The sequence below is a fragment of the Pholcus phalangioides genome, unplaced genomic scaffold, assembly GCF_987345545.1.
Source record: "Pholcus phalangioides strain wild (caught in Gottingen) unplaced genomic scaffold, Ppha-v1.0 ptg000009l_1, whole genome shotgun sequence".
Taxonomy (NCBI): domain Eukaryota; kingdom Metazoa; phylum Arthropoda; class Arachnida; order Araneae; family Pholcidae; genus Pholcus; species Pholcus phalangioides.
The window spans coordinates 36,390,663-36,412,076 of NW_028301602.1; the positions used below are offsets into that span (position 1 = coordinate 36,390,663).

The 21,414-nt window shown below is 37.5% G+C and overlaps 1 protein-coding gene across 2 annotated transcripts in view; it reads right to left on the reverse strand.

Moving 5' to 3' along the window:
* Lpin (phosphatidate phosphatase LPIN) overlaps positions 1-21,414 on the reverse strand; it is a 53,862-nt gene that overhangs the window by 25,211 nt on the left and 7,237 nt on the right. Inside the window, exons 1-5 of one of the 2 annotated variants that reach the window (XM_089236037.1) lie at positions 10,612-10,910; positions 7,041-7,260; positions 5,254-5,352; positions 4,217-4,935; positions 1,652-1,857 (exon numbers count right to left, since the gene is read on the reverse strand). In XM_089236037.1, coding sequence (XP_089092163.1) covers positions 1,652-1,857; positions 4,217-4,935; positions 5,254-5,352; positions 7,041-7,220 — 1,204 coding nt within the window. In that variant the 5' untranslated portion in view covers positions 7,221-7,260; positions 10,612-10,910. Of the gene's footprint in view, positions 1-1,651; positions 1,858-4,216; positions 4,936-5,253; positions 5,353-7,040; positions 7,261-10,611; positions 10,911-21,414 lie in introns of those variants that run through there. The other variant, XM_089236038.1, reaches the window with a different exon arrangement.

The following is a 21,414-nucleotide window of genomic DNA, read 5'->3' on the forward strand; positions in this document are numbered from 1 at the left end:
GAGGAGCTTCTGCAGTAGACATGTATTCAAAGTCAGTATTGAGATGAGCACGTAGCCAGCGTGTCACCATGGAGTTTGTTTTCTGTGGTTTTCAAACTTCCAAATATCGATGTGAGCCAATCTCCCCATCATAGGCGCATATATACATGAAAAGCTGGGAGGGAGGTGTGATGATGCCAATTGATTGATAAGACAACCATAAGTATTCTTTATGGGCGTTGTATAATATTTTATCATGTGTATATATTGTTTATAATTTGTGTTAATTGATTTTTAATTGGGTTGCTGTATTTTTGAAATATATGACATCCATATTTTTATGGGCATCTTTTTATCAGCCACCTCGTTGGGCATTTTGCCTGTTGTGGCGTTGTATTTGTATTAGTATATATATGCATATACTGACTACTACTAAACCCCACACGTACCTCGTCCATATTCCTCTGCGGAATTTCTAATGAATTGGTACATGTTGGGATGTGCATGTCCGTGTTGTGAACCTAATGTGAAGCTTGTTTCTGTGTAAAGCTTGTTATAGTGCTGCCATCTACCACATATTTTTCAAACTATGAGTGAAGTGTAATGTTTGTCGATTTAATTGTTGTAGGCTTGTTGCTCTCTGCTGCATCATTATAATGACATATTAGTATATATATGCATATACTGACTGCATCATTCACCCTGGGGGACATATCTTCCCCATAACTCCACCCATGCTCCCCACTACAAAGAACAGCAGACCTTACAATGGCACAAATATTCAGTGATTGTATTTCATACACAACGCTAGACTGGCATAAAGACTGTGGGGTGTACACACACCTCCAGCACAACTCACTTACCCATGAAAGGATATAAAATGGGAATGAATTACTAAATGTCAATATATTTGGAGTTGTGCTCGATTAAGAAAAAAATGTAGCAATGTATTTGTGTTATCATCATGGTGTTATCTGTCTTTCACTGGTGTTTTTTAGTAGCCACTACTACTTAACCTTCCAGCACCAGGGGAATTTTTAATGAATTAGTACATGCCAGTTTGTTAAGTAAGTATGTGTAGCCGTAACATATTTATATTGTCATAGTTATGGATGTTTCATGATGTTGCCACCTGTATTCCATAATTTTAAATGAAAATGGCAGAGCCTAAATTCTTGTCTCATGTAAATATTGTGTTGAAGGTTTGCCTGCTCTCTGCAGAAAGACCTTTACAAATCGAATACTGGCTTTCATTCCTGACTTCAAGTTAGAAAACCACAGAAAACCAACTTCAGCTGACCACTATATGTTATACCTGTGGTAGTAGCTGCGTTAGGAAAGATGTTAGCAAAGGCTGAATGGATTAGGTTTCAAACTCATGAAATGTCAAACATCCTTTGATACAATAGACAGATGACTAATTAACCTTGCCTAACAGTTCATCAAAATGTAACCAGAAGGTTAAACAGATATGCATAATGGATAATGAAATTATTTCCCTGACAAAATATCTCTGTATGCCATTCAAAAGAACTTGAAAAATATCAAAAAAGTGATAACGATACTGAAAAATTAGTGAAGGCTTAGTAAAATTCATAGAATATGTTTTAAAAACTTATAAAACACCAAATATTTAAAAAGAAGAATTAAATTTCATTGTGATAATACCCACCATCACTATCTTTACTGTCTTCTGCACCAACTCCAGAACCACTTGGTTCATTATTAGAGCCTTGAGAATTAGTGTTATTGTTTGGCACATTTGGCAGCTGACCCCAACCCCAACTTGGCTCATTAATTTCTTGCTGAGATAGCTCTAGCTTTTGATTTTCATACTCTGTGTCTGACTTAGGACTTGGTGGTCTAGAACCAGTAGGACTAACAGAAATAAAGAAAAAAAAGTATGAATATATTAAAGTATTCATTAAATCCCATTGTTCAGCAGCATGAAGAAACATGAAAATAATTTACAGCTTATTTATATTAATAGTTTTGGAATTATAAATGTTCAAGTAAGGTTGCTATTGTGTAAAGGATGAAAATACCCAAAAATAGAGTACATTAAACATAAGGGAGGTGTGTGTGTGTCCATCGATATTATTCAGTGATAAATGCAGTTGAACTTCGAAAACGAAAAACTGAAAAGACTATCAGAATTGTTCACACAAAATAGATTTCCTGTTAACTGATTTGTAGGAACAAAACTGTTTTCATAATAAAAAATGTTGACATAGTCTCTTAGCAATAATTTGAAATTAATATTAAATACTATAAATTTATACAAATGCAATACACACATTGAATTATCATTTTAGAACACTTTTAAGTTTCAAATGAAAAAACAATACAGATTTGACACTCAGAAGTTTGGCCATAAATAACCTGGTTCCTTCAGATTTCCAGCATGGATTTTCGAAATGTATTTTCAAATTTACTATGATAGTGTGCTTTATAATTAATTTATTTAGTAGAACTAAAATTCTAGAGCAATTTTATTAAAATTAATGGTGAACATTAAAATTTTGTTTGCTTTTTATTTAGAGTTTTTCTTTTTTTAAAGGACTACACAGGTAATAATTTGCTGTTATTTATATATATATTATTTGCTGTTATACATATTATATTCTGTTATATATACACACACACACCGACAGGGTGTCCTGTAAGTTAATTTGGCCTTTATCTCATCAACCGCATGTTGCAGAGATATGGTTACAATTCAAAAAATGTTCAAAAATATGTTTAGAAATCCCTCAGTACAAGTTTTGAAAATTAAAATACAGTGTGCCACAAAATAAAAACATCTAAATTTTTTATACAGTCACTCCAGCTTCCAATTAGAAAGTTGTTGCTTTGTCTCCTTCGAGCCCCAGAAAAAAAAAAAATCTGTGTTACTAAGTACAATATTCACTAAGATATTTGAATTCAAAAATGTGAGAAAAGGTGGGGAAAAAAACCATGAACTAACGAATGCTTTTTACCTCATTTATGCTGTTTTTCCCCAACTTTTCTCCAATTTTTGAATTCAAATACCTCAGCAAACACTACACTGTGAAACGAGAAATTTTTTCAGCCCCAGGAGAGACGAGCAACTTTCTAATCAGGAGGTAGAGGAAAGGAGAACCACATAAGAATTTAGCCATAGATTGTGCCATACTGCATTTTCATTTCCAAAACTGGTACAGGATGATTTCTAAACACATTCTGAGCATTTTTTAAACTGGAGCCATACCTCTAGTACAAACAGTTTATGAGACAGAGACTCAGGAAACTCTGTATGCATCATAGATCAGTGTTTCTCAACTGTCGGGCTGCAGCCCGGTTCTGGGGCCCTGGCATCATTCATACCAGGCTGCAAGTGATTAACCGTTAAATTTTTCCTCATTCATTTTTTGTTGGTCGTGTGCTTGACCAGGCCTTCGACTCACAAAAGTGAATGGAAACCAGGCTGCGGGTTTGAAAAGGTTGAGAACCACTGGCATAGATAACCATCCAAAATCCAGCAATCCTCAGGTCCAGATATTGCCAGATTTGTCAATGTTGACCTGCACACACAGAGTTTGACATTCAATCATTTTTTTTTAACTGGTCATATAATACACTTATACACAACTTATGTACAACTTAAACACACACTTACACACACAATAATACACTGTTTATAATAAATGGTGGTTTGGAAGGAATATAAAGCTGCGAAGTATGAACAGTCCTAATAAGAAGCAGCATGTAATTAATTTATTAATTATTATCTTGTGTGTTTGATGGATAAATACTCATAAGAACAATCCCTGACAGGACCATCAACACTGAACTTGAAGAGATGCAAACAGTCTAAATTTGGTGCCAATAACACTGCTATGGATTGGATTGGGTTTTAGTTTTTTTAGTGCAAGGAACTGGAAGATCATTATGCGCCAACTATGTTATTGAATAACCTCTCTATGATTTTTCCCCATTAGTCTACAGAACGTCATTATATTGATATTTCACTGTACCATATGTAACACGTAAATTTTTAACAAAAAAACTGATACTGTATGACACCTAAGAGCTTATTTCATGTCTCTATAGATGTTTTTATCACAAATAAGGTCTTTTTCAATCAATTTATGTTAATTTTTTAAAAATTTGATAGCAGATTGATTTACAATGTAAATAATGAATAATAAGCATATCAAATAAAATAACAGGATTATCATAAACTGAAAGAAAATAAGTAAAAATATTAAAATACCTAGAACGAGGCGTGACATCTCCATCACTAAATGGATGAAATTCGCCAGTAAAAGTTGAAGACATCTTCCTAATAGGCCAATCTGCTGTTATTTCTTTGTTACAATTCACTGGTAGACTAACAGATCTGCTCAATCCTCCCGACGTACATGGAAAACCTTCATCTTCATCAGACTCTACATAATCATTGTCCATCTGGAAGATGTCTTCCGGATTTTCGTTTTTATCACTGACAGTAGGTTTGCCACAGTTTGTGTCATCTTGTGTCTGATTCCTTTCTCTCCTGTCCAATGAGGTTAGAGAGCTGGGAATATTCATATCACGAGTCTTCACCCTTCTTTTGGCAGAACTTCGCTTTCTTCTCTTTTTTCGAATTTTGTAGCCATCCTCAGAGTCAATTAAATCACTGGAAACATCAACTTCTGGAAACGTCATGTCCACATTCCTATTTTCTTCTAGTGTTGTTATAAAAGGATCAGAACAGACATTCTTGGGATCCTCTGATGTTTTCAGAGCCAACACAGCTCGTTCTGAGTTTGAAAGAGTTTCATAAGGTCTCGCTGCACCATCTTTTTCATCAGCTTCATTATCACTTGGGTATCCAGTAGTAAAAGTCACACTTTCAGTGGCATCTTTCTTTTCAATTAATCTAAGTTTCTGTAATTCTGCACCAATATCTGGCACTGCAGGCAATGGTGATGTAGCAAGATGTACTGGAATCTGTGGAGGAGTGGTTGTTGAATCATTGGTCAATTTACAGTGGTATTTGAAGTTTTAAATACTAGATTGAAAATTTTAAAAAGATTGATTGAAAGATTCTTTTTTTTTTTTATGATAATAATTGAGAAAGGGTAAGAAAAACAGCTGAACTATCTTCACATTACATTGAGCATTTGCCAATATGTAACAATGAAGAAAATGAATTAAAAGGGTGAAAGACTCAAAAAGAAGATCACCAATCAAACTTCATTGGTGCTGCACTTAATTTGTTTATAATCAAAAAATAAGGTAATCCTTTAATTTGTAATTTTCACTAACTTCGTTTTCATCTTCTACTTCTTCCACGAAAAAGGCTTCACCAGACTCGCCAAGTTTCATGTGAATATTCACTGGTTCTCCATTGACTTCAATATCAACCTGAGAATAATAATTTCAAAAATGTAAATGCCTTGAAGATAGCGTACTTATAAAAATAAAGAAATTCATGCAATTAAAAAATATAGCTAAACTAAAAGATTTGAAAGTCATTATCTCTCTAAGAATTAGTGTCTTTAAGTACAAGTTATCCAAGGTACAACTGAAAAACATTCACTATAAACTAGTGCTGGTCCGATTAATCAGGGTCAGTTAATTGATCAATTGTTAATCGCAGTTAAAACTTATAGTTGAGTTAATCAACTCGATCAATTCGATTAAAATTTTTATTAGAAATTTATGAATTAACTTGATTTGTTTGAAAGGTTTGAAAAAATTTATTACATGTTTTACAAATTGCGTCCTCCTACATAATATTTTGTATAAGTGATATTTTAATCAAATATTGATTTTCGACAGGTCGATTCAAAATGAAACATGATTTCAGTTTCAAATTGAGTTTGATGGGAGTTTTAGAAGACAAGATCAAATTTTATCGTCTCCACTGGGAGCAGCAGTTTTTCATATTCTTGAAAAAGCATCAGCTCCTCTTCTCTCATGTACCACTTGAGAGCAGTTTCAGCAGCCATTTCGAGAATAGAGCAAGCAACATTATGATCGAAATTAGTTTATGTCACTCAATTATTAGTTAATCAGTGAGTAATCTAAAATGACGATAAAAAAAAGAGATTTAAAAAAAAACGACAAGATCCAAATGAAAAAATTAGAGGTTTTGACAAAATTATGTTCAGCATATTAAATTGCTTCAAGCGGGCAGCCCTAATTTTTTTATCTATTCCTATATTTGTTTAAATCTGCCGGATAGGTCCGTGAAATGCAAAAAAATATATTTTTACAGCACCTTATTAATATTATATGGTCACAAAAAATATTTGATTAAAATTTGATTAATCAGTTGGTTAATTGATTAAAACTTTTTGATTAATTGATTCCCAGCCCTACTATAAAGTATAAACACATCAACTTGCATGTTGATATTTGAGAAAACCAGCATGAAACATATGAGAAGTCATAGTTACATAGTAGGTCTATTAGAAGTCTCATTTAGCATTACGGCATAAAACATACAGGAAGTCACAATTAACTCACTTAACATTGCAAAAGCTTGGAGGCTTTGAGAAAAACTTCATGTAAGGGAAAAGATATGTTAACTTATAAGGTATTTAGAAAATCTACACAGCATACAAGACAAGTTGAGAAAAAAAATGAAGGATAATTTGGTAAAATACATTGATAAACACTGACTGGAGAGGAAGATCAAGGCCCTAAAGCTCATAAAGGTGAACTAATAAAAGTTTTACACTTACAAAAATGTATGCAAAGAGATTAGAAAGATATATAAAATCATGTCAAATATTAATTTTATACTATTTACCCTTCTCTATATATACATACAACATAATTATTTTTAAAAGCACAAATTGATAAATCACAAGTACAGTCAGACATCTGTATTACATTGATATCTCTCTTTTAATGTCACCCACGAATAACATTGATTTTTATAGGTTGTTGCAGAATAAGTAACTAATTAGCCAAGCAGGCAGATTCATTAAGTCACTCTGCTTATGAAGTCATTTTCATTTGGCCTTGATTGGTGGTGCTAAACAGAATATTCTGGCTGTAAATTATACAAAAATAAAAATTTAAAATTTCGTAGTAAAACTTACCACTTTCTCTCGGCTTCTGAGCACCCCGATTTTGCCGAAACGAACGTGAAACGGTGAGCAAGTATACGTTCCATCTGGTTGCTGTATCACAACAACATCAATAGCACCAGTTAAAGTTGCTGAGTTAATGTCATTATAAAAACCCTTGAAGTTTGATATGAACTTTCCGATATAATTCATAATTGTTTTTCTTTTACATCATCTGGCTCCAAAAATATATCTGTAAATTGAAATAGAAAAAATGGGTCACAAAAGTGATTGGAAAATGCTTAAATAAGATAATATCTGATACAATTCATTCACATTAAGAACTCATTAATTCAACTCAAATTACTTTTTCTGACATACACATCATAAAAATAACTTGGAAAAAAATTATTAGATTTTCAGCTCAAAGTGTTATGCTAAACCAGGGGTGCACACTGCACAACCCTTTTCAGCCCCCAGATCAGATATTCGAGATAACTACTGCTCACAGGCCACAAACTCACGAACTTATGGTGAATAGATACTTCTTTTTATGAACACTTTTTGCAGCCGGCACTTGGTTCATGAGCCTGAGGTTGTGCACCTCCTGAGCTACACAATATAACTCTATTTGGACTTGAATTGATCTAAAACAAGAACTGGATAAGATAGGCCTATAGATACAGCTAACTAATGTTCATTCAAATCTGAGCAGCAAGTGAATGACAGAGCATGATGAAATTGTTTCTGTATTATAAAAACTCAAAATGCAGCATTTGTGTAGATATGCGACTATAATTTTTTTGCAATGCACAGAAAAAAGAAGTCATGTAAATAAAAAATTAAAAAAATAGATGGAAACATTATGCTGCAAACATTCCTTCTATCACAAATAAACTGTACAACAGGGCTGTCTCAAAAGCACCAGGGGGGATCCCTGAGCAAAGCGATGTTCAAGTGCTTACCTGGCCAAAAGTAATACTTGCCTACCAATTCACTAATGATTATACTTGAAAATCATACAAAATCATTGGCATTATGCTTCACTCATGCTTATACTTGAAAATCATACAAAATCATTGGCATTATGCTTCACTCATGCTTATACTTGAAAATCATACAAAATCATTGGCATTATGCTTCACTCATGCTTATACTTGAAAATCATACAAAATCATTGGCATTATGCTGGACTTTCATGGTAAGGATCCAGATTCAAACTCGTTAGCAACACAGTCGTGGTCTCTCAAGTTGGTTTTCTGCTGTGTTTCAACTTTGAGATGCGATTGTGAGCCAGTCAATTGAAAAAGTCTCTCTGCATATAGCAGCTGGACTTTTGAAGCGATACTTTTATAACATGGGAAAATTCGGGCATTTGCCATTTTCACTTATGGGGAAAATGGGTAGTGACATCCCTAGCCTATAGCATGAAACAAGCACATCTCTGAAAACACGAATGCATTAAGAGCCACACATACATTCAAAGAACACATTTCTACATGTACCAATTCGTTAGAAATTCTCCAGAGGAATGTTTACAAAGTGCAAGTATTCTCGCCACAGTCAGCAATAGACCTACCAACAGTAAAAATATTCAATCACTACATTTCACTGAAATATAGATGGCAGCACTGAAAAACCAGACACAATACTATATAAGAGATACGGGGGGCATCAGCATCAAAGGTGGAATCGACTGATCTAATGTATATATGAATTGGCATCATCGTCATCATGCCCCCCCCCCCAGACTTCTAAGTCTATCTCCGCCTATGGCTATATACGCACTCTCTAACTGTTACGTACATACAGTCACATTTCTGGCACAACTCATTCCTCATTCGGTAGTAAATTGCCAATGGCGATAGACTGGAGTTATGCTTGGTTTGAAGAAGGTTGAGTATTTAGCAACACAGTACTCCCAAATCATTATCACACTTGAGGCCATGCATGGGTCGCCAATGCATTAAGAAAGCACTGTGTAGAAAACTATTACAAGTTGGTGAAGATATTACCATTAAAGCTGGAATGTGTGAACATTGCCTAGGTAATCTGCAGATTAACTAGGCTGATAAATTACTTATGGGATAAATGAATTTTATAGGATAAAAATATAACAGATTTTTCAATTTGTAATACCTATTATTACTGAACTGTTAGTCTGAGTATTAATTTAAGAGTACAAAAATGTTACTGTTGCACCAAGCTACTGTTGCACCAAGCAAAGATATTTTCATTTCAACGAGTGCAGATTGTCTACGCAAAAAATAGGTAACTTATATTTTGGAGATGATTGTGCACTTTAACAAATTGGTCTAGTTGATCTGCAGATTATCTAGGTAATGTACATATTCAGGGCCACAATAGGGCGGGGGGCCGGTGCAAAAAAAGTCTCTTGCGCCGGGTGCTGGACCAGAGGGGGCACAAATTTCACCCTTTAACCTCTTGTTCATCATTATAAAGGGCACCAAAATGCATGTTTGCCCTGGCTGACCAGGCATCCAGTAATGACCCTGTACACATTACCTGATTTCTACACTTTAAAGGTAACAGAGACCTTGATATGACTTGACTGCATGCAGCCTATATGCCGCATTATGGGGCCCTGAGAAGAAGGATGTTGCTCGAGGGAGCATACCTAGTACCAACAACCCCAATTTAGAATTTTATGTTGTATCAAAAAAAAAAGATTAATTCTAATCTCACATGAAGTCCCCCTATGCACCTGGGTGTCCCTGAGTCCATGGGCTCCAACTGTGTGTACTATCAAATAGATGGCACAAAATGCTCAATTTCAGAAATAAACAGAATCTTGGCCTGCAGTCAAAGACAGATTTATGGTTTCCCTGCCTGTGGGATATGCAAATTTTACTGTCCTTCTCCTTTCTTAGTCTAATTTTACTGGCCCACTCATTCCTCAAATTTGCTGTCTTGGGCCACCACTCGGTCCCCCTCTCAAATACACGTCTCCAAGTCCCTCTTTTAGTCACTCGCATGCCCACACTCTCTAGGTCACTCTTTTACTCACATACTTGAACACTCTATACTTCTCCTGTTCTACTAATTTCCTTGACCACTCATCAGTGCCGTCTTAACGCATGGGCCTGTGGGCCTCACAAAAATGATATTTGGTTGAAATGTTTTAGGAAGGGCCTCAGAAAAATCACTTTGCCCGTAAGGCTCTGAACTGCCACTCATTCCTCACACTTGCCACCCTGGGCTTCAGCCTCTCTAAGCCCCCTTCTTCCCACATATATATATATATAAGGGGCAGCAACTAGATACTTGGTCAGCTGGGGCAAGCACACATTTTGGCGCCCCCTTGTAATACTAAAGGAGAGATAAAACGATGAAATTTTCGCCCCCTCTGGTCCGGGGCACAAGATCGGCCTGCTCCCACTTTCCCCCCCCCCCTAGTTGCGGCCCTGTTTTTATATATATATATATATATACCTCTGCTCACAGTCAGACAATATTGGCAGCGTACAGCATACAGATTTGCAATACAAAATATAGTTTCAGCATAATCGTAGACCAAGGAGAGCGCGTTTATTTATCAATTGGTACACCACTGACTGAGCATTAAAAAAAAAAAAAAACTTACCACACACAACTGCATAAAATGATCCGTATCACATCGAAGTGTATATCAACAGCACAGGGACTGCGGGGGGTGGTATTATAACACAAATAGCCTCGGTGTAGCTGCGATTATTAATTTGTACGATTATGAGGACAGTATTATTATTATCATCATCATCATCATTATTATTGTTGTTATTATTACTGTGACGAAGCTAACAACGAAACGGAAACACAACGCAACATCACACATACACGATCAGCTGTAAACACCTCCAGGAAACGGAATCATCATCACGGTCGTCTTGTTTCTTTCAACCTGCTGCTGCTGCTGACGTTGGCTGCCTCCTGCATCTCTTTTCACGAAAGGCTCGCCAAACACAGCACTGAAAATTCTCGCCAACACAATAGCCTTCTGTAAAAGTGCAGCCAAATTAATTAAAGGTCTGCCCTCTGTGATTGAACCCCCCCCATATTTTTTGGCATTTTAATCAGACGATAAATGAAAATGGGGGGGGGGGGAGAAATGCCAAAAAAAAAATGAATGAACCTAAATTCGTCTTAGTTTTCATATTTTCGGCACACGATAAAATGATATTTTCAGTGTCAAGAACGTCCGGATTCCGCTCATGCCGACGATTTGAAATGGAAATTTATTACATAAAAGAACGTAAAACACATCAAGAGTCAAGTGTATTATTTATTCAACAATATTTTCCTCTACCGGGTCTCTTCATGAAGCATGGACCAACCAGGGCACGGCCCAGGGGCCTCACAAATAATTGTGATATACGTAGTTAATCATGTAAATTTACGTGGTAGAGAGGGCCTCAGAAAAATCACTTTACCCGAGCACTCATGGTGCTCTTGAGACGGCCTTGTCCTCAAGTGCAGAGGTGGGGGGGAGGCCTCATGATAATGAGATCGGGTGAATTTCCGAGATTCAGCATGTGAATTAGTGGGCAGAGGCGTTTGTAGCCATATAGGAGCTTCAGAAAAATTTATTTGCCCCTTAAAACGGCAAATCCTGTGCATGGACCCACAGGCAGTGCCGTCTTAACGCATGGGCCCGGGGACCTCATGGAGATATGATTGAGAATTTTTAGAGTAAGCATGCAAATTGGTAGACAGGCACGTGGCCGCAACCAGGGGGGCGCGGGTGGGTCTGGTGCCCAGGGGGGGGGGCACAAATTTAACCCTTTAGCCTCTCCTTCAACATCGCAAGTGGGCACAAAAATGTGTGCTTGCCACGGCTGACTAAGCATCTTTGATCTGAACAGACATTTCTAACCAGGTAGAGGAAGTTCCGTCTCAACGCATGGGTCCACCGGGCACGACGTGGGCCTCAAGTGCAAAGGGGCCTTTCGAAATGAGATCTGGTTGAAATTTTCGAAAGTAAATGTCTCGCCAGGTAGGTGCAGTCTTAACGTATGGGCCCACCCAGGCACGGCCCTCAAGAGAAGAGGATCCTCAAAAAAATCAAGAATTTACCAGGTAGGGCCTCGGAATAACAACTAGGCCCGAGGCCCATGATGATATTAAGATGGCCTTGCCCACAGCCGATACAGGATGGCATTGGGGACACCCATAACCCCCCCCCCGGAATGATTAAAATTAAAAATATTTAAAAGTGTTTTTTTTTTTCTCCCTCAGTTTTGTAGAAAAATTAAAGTATCGAAAGAAAATGTTTTTATTTGCTGCCTCAAATCGATTTCTATTAATTTAAAATGCCTTGTTTTGAATGTGACTAACCCAAAAATTTCACTGGAAGAATTCTTTGTGATCATTTCCCCTCTCCTAAATCGCCCGCACTCCTAGAGGTCGATCCTGCGTACGTCCCTGCATGGACCCCAACTGGGCTCAAACAACACTACCTCTAGTATGGTGTAGGCTCAAGCAGGGGCGTACGCAGAACCAGGACCGTCTTAACAGCATCATTGACCCCTGGGCAAAGTGATTTTTCTCTAAGGCCCTCCCTAGCAAATATACACACTCACTCTCAAAAATTTCAATAAGATCTCATTTTTGTGAGGCCCCTCTTCTCTTGGGGCCACCCGGGCGACGCGACGTTAAGACGGCACTACGCAAAAACCTACCTTCAGGATGGACGACAAAAGTAGATGGTCTGAGGGAGGACACAATTAATCTCCCTCAGACACATTTTTAGTTACTAACCTTTAAAAACTGTCAATTTAAATGTGAAAGAAATAGATTAAAACTAGCATTCTCAAGATATTGTCTTTTAATATTTATAACTTTTACAAAGCTTTTTTTTAATCATTTTTGAGGGCTATGTACCAATACCGTCTAGAGCAGACTCTAGACTAGACTCTACTCTAGACTGTATTGTATGTACCCCCTCCCTGCATCTGCCTCTCGCCCTTGAAGTATATAACTTGGTAGGCAAGTACTTTTGGAATTGTGAAGGCTCCAAATTATCATTTCGCTCGGGGCCCATTGTGATGTTGAGACGGCATTGGTTTAAATCAGACCCGTCTTAACAAACAGCGGTAATTTCCGGTAGAAACACAGTGGTGTTCACGTGTTTAAAAGTTTCATTCTGGGAGACAACGGCACTTCTCTACCAATGCGGCGTTTATGCGCGTCCCCCCCCCCTCCCCGAATCTATTTAACACAGGGCCGCTGTTGAAAGACATGGAGGCCTTGTGCGAAAATAATCGTGTGGAGGAACCCTGGCGAAAAGAGTAGTTTTTTCTCCGATTTCTTTCATTGAAATATTTAAATTTTCTAAGCTGAAGCTTATATATAGCAACATCTTGCTCTTGCATCTTGCATTTCTATTACCATGAGTGCGAAGCGACTCTTTCAAATGGTAGTTCTGGGTCGGTCCCTATCGTAGGTGTAAAATTGTATAGTGCTCATGGACCCGAAGTCCTCTCCCCAAATATTTTCTATAACTTTATTCTCCAATGTCCCTATTATTTGAAGATAATGAAATTCAGTGAATGCGTCGTAGACAATCGTACTTCGATGTTTTTTTGTCCTGCATTCTCACTAGTTGGCAACATAGGCGCAGATAGACGTGGAAGGCTGGGATGGGAGGGGGTATGATGATGATGATGATGATGATGCAAATTCATAGATCAGTCAGCTCCGTCATTGACGCTGGGGGGGGGGGGGGGTTCCCCTCATATCTTTGCCCGTGGTTTGCAGACTGGGACAGCTTCAGACATCGGAAACTAAAATTTGTGCATATTTGATTGCTTCATTGTTTTCAATTCCGAATTTGCTCCATTTGTATCAATATCGTAGAGCACCGAAGCACCCCCTCCCCGATCCTAAGTACTTCTTGAATCCCGTATGTACGGGACGAGACTGGCAACTTTGGCTTCCACCCCCACTCCCCAAGCGATTCCGTTTGTATGAAGAAATGGTTCGTGTTAATTGCCCGCCAAAAATGGAACCGCAGACACAAAAGTCGATGACAGGAAATGTAACCACGCGGGAAAAGTGACGTAAGCTTTGGCAAATTTCCAGCAGGGAAACGCGCCACTTTTGTTTGTCCTTTGTGATGAACAAAGGAAAGAAATGCAAGAACAAACTGATTGGTTCATCAAAGTTCAAGGTCGAAATACGTCCAACATGTTAAATATCCATCGATTGTTTTGCCATCCTGTCCACACCATGGACCATTAATTAAAAGGAAAGCATATTTAATTAGATCAATAGGACGAAATTCATTCACTTTCCTCAATAAGCTGCAACAAAATCCTCTTTGGAGGGCTACCCCTTTTTATACGGCCGAATTTTTTTTCTGTCTGGGATGTATATTTTGTTTCCGTAAATTTATCTTAATTTACGGAAACATTAAATTATCTTAATTAAATTTCATCTCTTTTCATAGGGTCAGTTTTCTGAGGAATAGAGGTTGGCCTTATATTAGGGAGTCCGGAAATTTCGCCTGCCCTGACTGCATGAGTGATCGAGTGAGTGATGATATGAATGACCAAGTAACATATGCGCAGATAGATTGGAAGTCTGGGAGGGCACGATGATGTCAATTCATATATATATACATTAGATCAGTCGACTCCACCTTTGACGCTGGGGGGGGGGGGGGGGCAATGCCCCTTTCTCCCCCCCCCCCTCGTATTGCCGCCCACGCCAAGTGAGAGACTATATGAGTGACTAAGTGAGTGGGTGATTGACCATGTGAGGGACCAAGCAAGTCACTGTATGAGTGACCCTACGAGTGACCGTATGATGTCATTACATCGTGTATAATCAATACGGTCACTCACTTGATCACTGATGCGGTCACTCATATGGTCACTCAATTCGTCACTTACGTGGTCAGGGCAGGCGGAATTTCCGTAAACTCCTTATTAGAGAGGTCTCACTGTAAAGCAAATATCATTACCGTAAAATGAAGCGTTTGAGGTCAATTCCGTAAAATGCACATAAATATCAATTTTAATTATTAGTTTTCAATTAAAAACTTGCAAATGTGATGATGTCGAGTTTTTTTCTCCTATCGTTAATTGACTTTCATGCTTCAATTATTACCGGCTCATAGCTCGGAGAAAACAGATCTCGGCAACGGGATAAGTCCAGTGAAGAAGCCCCTGGCGTTCATTCATTCAGCTCGGAGAAATTAGTTCGCAAGAGGGAGAGAAAATCGAATTTTTATAAGGAACAGATGGTCAAAGATTTAAAAGGGATAGCCATCAGGGAAATAATGTTGGACAAACTGACATTATTGCCTCAAACGAAATAAATAGGTCGTTCGCTCTGAGAGGCTCCACCTTTTAATGCTAGAAAATGAATCTGGCTACTTTCCGTTAGTTTACGTGGAGCGAATAACTTCCGGGTTTGGCACGTGGATTTATTTCTTGTGAGTGATCCCACGCAAACATAAACATTGAGCGGCAAAGCAAAAATTAGTGCATTCAACCCTTGGTTTACGAACATAATTCGTTCCTGAAGTCTGTTCGTAAATTGAATTGTTCGCAAACCGAAATCATTTTTCCCGTAGAAATCAATGTACAATGAATTATTCCGTTCCTGGGACTCCGAAGATTTCTAGTGTGAACTTTCACAAAAGCTCCCGTGCATAAACAATGGTTACCATCAAGGCCCGGATGTTGTTGACCTAAAAAAAATCATGAAAAATGACCATAAAAATGGTCTAAAAAAACTCGAAAAAATGCCTTAAAAACGAAAAGAAAAATTCTCCAAAAAACGCTATTAAAATAACAAAAGTAATTTCTTTAGAGACTGAATCAGTCATTATTTTGACTGGAGGTAAAAGAAAAAAATTCTTCTTTGCACCTGTTGAAAATCACATTCATTCTCAACATTAGATTTCATCAAAAATTGCCAATGGAGAATTTTTCAAATAACCAATTCATAATTTATGAGTTGTTGGGAAATCCAAGACAAAAATAGAAATTTCTGAAAAGACAGTATAAACTTCTCTCAACATCAACAGATGTTATTATTTGGAGGAGAAGAAATCTGATCTACTCCCAGTATTAATTTCACTTCAATTTCTCAAAACTTCTAGAAGTTCCCTTAAAGTCAACAAAAAATTTTCTGCAGGTAATAAATCTGCTTTGTCCCCATTAATTTTTCGAATTGCTTGATGGCAAATTGGCGTAACCTACTTTCAACACACTGATAGCATCAATAAGCTTCATAATTTTCCGGCAAGGACTGAATGTTGGAAACCAGTATGCTGAAGATTGATCTAATACAGGTCATCAATTCTTTAATATTCCCAAGGCAAAACAAAGCTTACGAAATCTTACTGCATGCAGAATTCTTACGGATCAAAATCATTCAAAATTAATATGCAAATTTTAAAATTCCTTCTGTAGTACATGCGAGTACTATACCGAGTATTATATAATGAAAATTCCTCTCTCTCTCTCTCAACATCTCATAACGGATCAGAATTTCTTGGATTTACTTTCACTTATTGTTTGGTCAAGTGTCTTTGACCCACCAGCTCTTGGAATTTTTACTAAATACTAAATTTACCTGGAATTGATTCTAATCTTTGTTCGTCATCTATGTATAAAGGAAGATACAAGTGATTGAAAGTAAGACTTTTTTTTTTGTTTAAAAAAGATTTTAGCCTACTTTTTATTTTGGAAAAATTTTAAAAGTGAAAAGATATTCTAAAAATGCCAAAAAATTACCTAAAACCTGAAAAATGCATTAAAAATGAGAACATTGAAAAATGCAAAAAATTAAAAAATAAATGCAAATCACATCAACATCCGAGCACTGCTTATCATCAAACCAACACTGAAAAAATTACCATAATTCGAAAGAAACGAAAACAGAATAAAAACGATGCCAGATCAGTCGGGCTTCTTGAATATGTATCATCTATAATCTCAGTGTCAAAATCTCCAAAAACCCCTTGGCGCGGTAGCCCAGGTCAATATGATAATCGCCTAAAGAACCAAAAGATGTTTGCAAGTGTCGCGAGTTCGATACTCGGTTCGTCCTCGTTAGAAACTTTCATGACACAGGGGTGCAATAGAAAAGGCAACGTGACCACAGAAAAAGATTGCTGTAGCAGGAACCCTACACCGAGAGGTTAACGCACCAACCTCTCGGTGAGTATAAAAAAGGGCCAAAAACAAAAGAGGGCTAATTAGCCCTCGTGTGCAGGAAATGACCGTGGTGCGACAAAAATTATCAAAATCTTTTTTAGTGTTTCTAAACAGAAATGTTCGCAAACAGAGACGTTCGTCAACCGAGGGTTGACTTTATATAAAAAACAATTTTCAAGAGAGAATCAAGTAAATGGGTGACACGCAATTTTTGCGGACAAACTTTAATGAATGAGACCCATTAATCGCAAGACCAGCCATGAGGAATATTAGAATAAGTACGCAGGGCCGCCCTTACCAGACGCTGGGTCGGAGCGAAAATAATAATGGTGGCCAGAGGCGCGTCTTAATTTCGGGACAACTTAGCCCCGATTTTATATTCTGTGGGAAAGGGGGAATCGTCACATCCAGATATTCATACATTTTCACAAAATATACAGGAATGCTGAAAAATTTCCGTACAAAAAATGGGAACACACACACACACACTGATTTAACAAAAAAATTTAATGGAAATTTTTTCTGGAAAATTTTTTAAATAAATGAAAGAAACGATTTCTCAAAACCATTCAAAATTGCAACCTAATGAAAGAAATTGTCTGAATACTAACGTAAATTTAGAATCGAAAATGATAAAAATAATTAACAGATATAATCGCAGTAGGTGAATCACAGTGGAATTTTTTCACCCATAAAAATTCAGAATAGACGAAAGAAATAATTTAGACCCCTGATGTAAATTCAAAATGAACAGAATAAATGAAAGAAATATTTGCAGAATCCAGAATTGATGAAAATATTCAGAAAAATTTATATGCACATGGTACAGCACCAACAAGATGGCTGGCAGTGTTCTAGTCCAATGGGAAGGGAAAATTTGTTTTAAAAACAATGCATCATACAAATTTCACTAGAGAACCAATGTATCATAGCTCTCTAAAAGTTCTGTGAGGATGCCCACAAAAAAAATTGGGCTGTGAAGAGTGTAGGAGGTAAAAAGTAGGATCCAAATTTTTCGTAAGGCATCTATGAATTAATATAATATCAAGCTTTCTAATAATCAAAATCAAATAGTACAGCTACAGGGGATCTCTCAAATTCTTAAATAGTTTAAAAATTCATAAAAATTGAAGGAATTGGTATATTTGAATGCCATTTCCGGAAAAGTTATTCTCACGAAGGGAGTGTGTTTTTTTTTTTTTTATACAGGGGAGAAAATTTAGTTCAATTTTTGTCGATAGGGGACGCTGTGCAAAAGTCCAGCAGGAGTTGATCGAACCTTTCTTCGATCTGTTTTGTGTCCGATACGTTTCAAAAGCTTCGGACAGCGATTCCTAGCTGAGGTAAAGCAACTTCACCAATAGTGCTTTATCCACCCATGTCAACATCGCAATGAAAACTTATGTAGGCGTCAGAGTAACAGGAAAATTCAGGAATAAGCTGAGAATCATACACCCTGCATTTTTACTTACTTTCGTGCAGGGTCTTTTATTGACAAAAAAAATTCTGCACCAAAAGAAATCTTCGTTCGTGAAAATAACTTTTCCGCAAACCGCATTCAAATATGCCAATTACTTCAATTTTTATGAGCTTTTAAACTATTTACGAATTCATTCAACACCCCTATATAATGTAGCCAATATATTTGAAAATGTTCCACACTGTCCAAAAACTATATTTACAGTCCGATGGGATTGCACTCACCACACCTGCGCAAGTCCGGCCCTGCAGGCAGTGGCGTCAAAGCCGAGGATGTAATGGATGCTAGAGTGCCCACAGCATTTTGTAGCATCGGATTGAGCAACCCGAGAGTTAATTCAAAAATCAAAATCTCCAATAAAAAAAAACCAGTTCGAGCAACAACAGGGTTAAAACACTTAACAACGCCTCTGCTTGCATGTCCATAAAATCGGATAGTTCGTAATGATTTTGTAGAGACATATGGGTTGAAAATGCGGTGCTCGTCTCTTCGAACTGATCTTTATCATCTCGAAAAAAGCAAAGAATAGCACGAATTCAACACGAACAAGAAAATTTCGAAATGCCGACTGGCAGACATATCTGATGCAGCGAAAGTATTCTTTGGATATCGCCCAACAGGTCTGAAGAACACCTGCTCTTCTCGAAGATATCTTCCGGTAGGCATTAAAAACCTCTTAGAACAGCATCTTTTCAATTTGTTATTGTTGTTTATTTCATTTTAGGGGGGGGGGGGTCTTCCGCATGTAATTCAAACTGAAATAAAATTGGCAACATGCCACGGGATCAACGCAAAGGGAAAATAAAAAGCAAGAGGGGAGCTTTGACAGCATCAATTTGTTTCGAAATTTGACAAAAGAGAGATTATTTCTGAACGAAGTTTTCTAAATAAGAGGGGGGGTTTTCTACAAATCTACTAGATTTTAACCCTTTCCAGGGGTTTAAATATTTCACTGATCCGCATTATAACTGACGCAGTGGAAATAACCGAACCCTCTGTAAAATGCCACGTTCTTTTTCCAAAAAGACTTGTTCCAGATTTCATGCAGGTGTGATAGTGCTCCCCCCCCCCCTTCTCAAACTCCGAGAAAAAATGAATCCGGGAAGAGAAATACTCTTCCTCTATTACTCTCATACGACCAAACATGAGTCGCAGAGGCTTCCGAGATGGGTCATTGTTCAAATCCAAACAAGAGGTTTCCGAGATAGGTCATAAAAATCCACTAACAGCTAGGGATTCTCGAGATAGGAAGATCACGACCTAAAAATTCACTCACAGTCGAAAAACGAAGTCTCGGGGGCCGCGAAACTGATCTTGTTGCTGATGTTGGGTCACGGCTGAAAAAGGTGAAGAACGCCTGATTGCATATTCCCATAGTACCACAAAGGGGAAGGGGGAAAGGAGTTATATTTCCGAAAAACACAGTCTCTCCCCCTCTCTTATCAAAATCTGAACAAAAGCTGATTCCGCCTACTAGTGGTTGATCTGACAAGTTAAGGGGGAGGGAGGGGGAGGAGAATAGAAAACATGTTCTTAGGAGAAGCAAATTATTGGAATAAGCAAAATTATGAGAAGTAATTATTAGTAGAAGCAAAGTTACAAAATATATGGACTGTCATTGCCGAAATAAGAGGATTTTAAAGTGGTGAGATACACAATAGAGCATCGATTGTCCGAAACAATTGGACACTGGGGGGGGGGGGGAGTTTTTCCGCTATAAGTGAGCTCACTTCCGTCAAAAGACTATATTTTCGAAGTGCGCCTGTTTTTTTGAGAAATGAAGGATGGTCCTCTTAGAGAGGTTCTACCGACCACCTATTAGAAAAGAGCGGTGACCTGATCATCATTCATTTACATTATAGATAATCTGACTATTGATGAAAAAAAAAAGTTTTTTTAAACGTAGGTTTGCATTGCAGCTTGTACCTGAAATGATATGTAAAAACTTAGTCGTCATCAAAGAGGAAGTAACAGTTCAAAGGCCGACTGATTTAGAGCTCTCTAGAACAATATTTTAGCGGCAAAATCTTATCTCGTATCTGATAAATTTCCAAAACAGAAGAAATGGAAAAATTGCAGTGCATGGGGTGAAAAACACTTTTTGCCTTTTAGAAGAAATACGTATGTGTTTCCAAACATTTTTGAAACATTTATCCACCTAGAGAGCGTTATGTGGGTTATCTGTTCTATTCGCGGAAACGGGTGATTACTTCGTGAGCCTGGCATGGTTATTTCTGTCAACGTACCATTTTATTCTTGATGTATCACATGGGAGAACACTTATATCATAATTACTCCACACATTAGTTGTTTTTCAACAGGAGCTGTGTAGGTGATCACTAAAAAAGTGTGTTGCGGCTTCGGGCTGATGAGAAAAACTGTTGTATGCAGTTGCAGTTCGTGCATAAGCACCCTCCTGCAACGCTACTACTATATACTACTTCATGAGTTCTCGATTCTTCAGGCATATGACCAAGGGGTTCTCGGAAAAGCGATTATTCTAAAACACTACATGACAATATACACACCATCAAAATGTCAAGAATATTTCGAAAATGATTAAAAAGCTTCAACAATAGCTCCGTTTCTGAACAAATTCAGACTTTGCAACGATTCACCCAGCTTCACTGCGTATGATTTCGTTTGTATTTGATAAAATATATTGTACGTCATGGCTCCCTTCTCCACAAGAAAGGCTGTTCGGGATACCCTGGGGGCCCCCGGTCATCAACCTTACATTAAAAAAATTTAACACTCC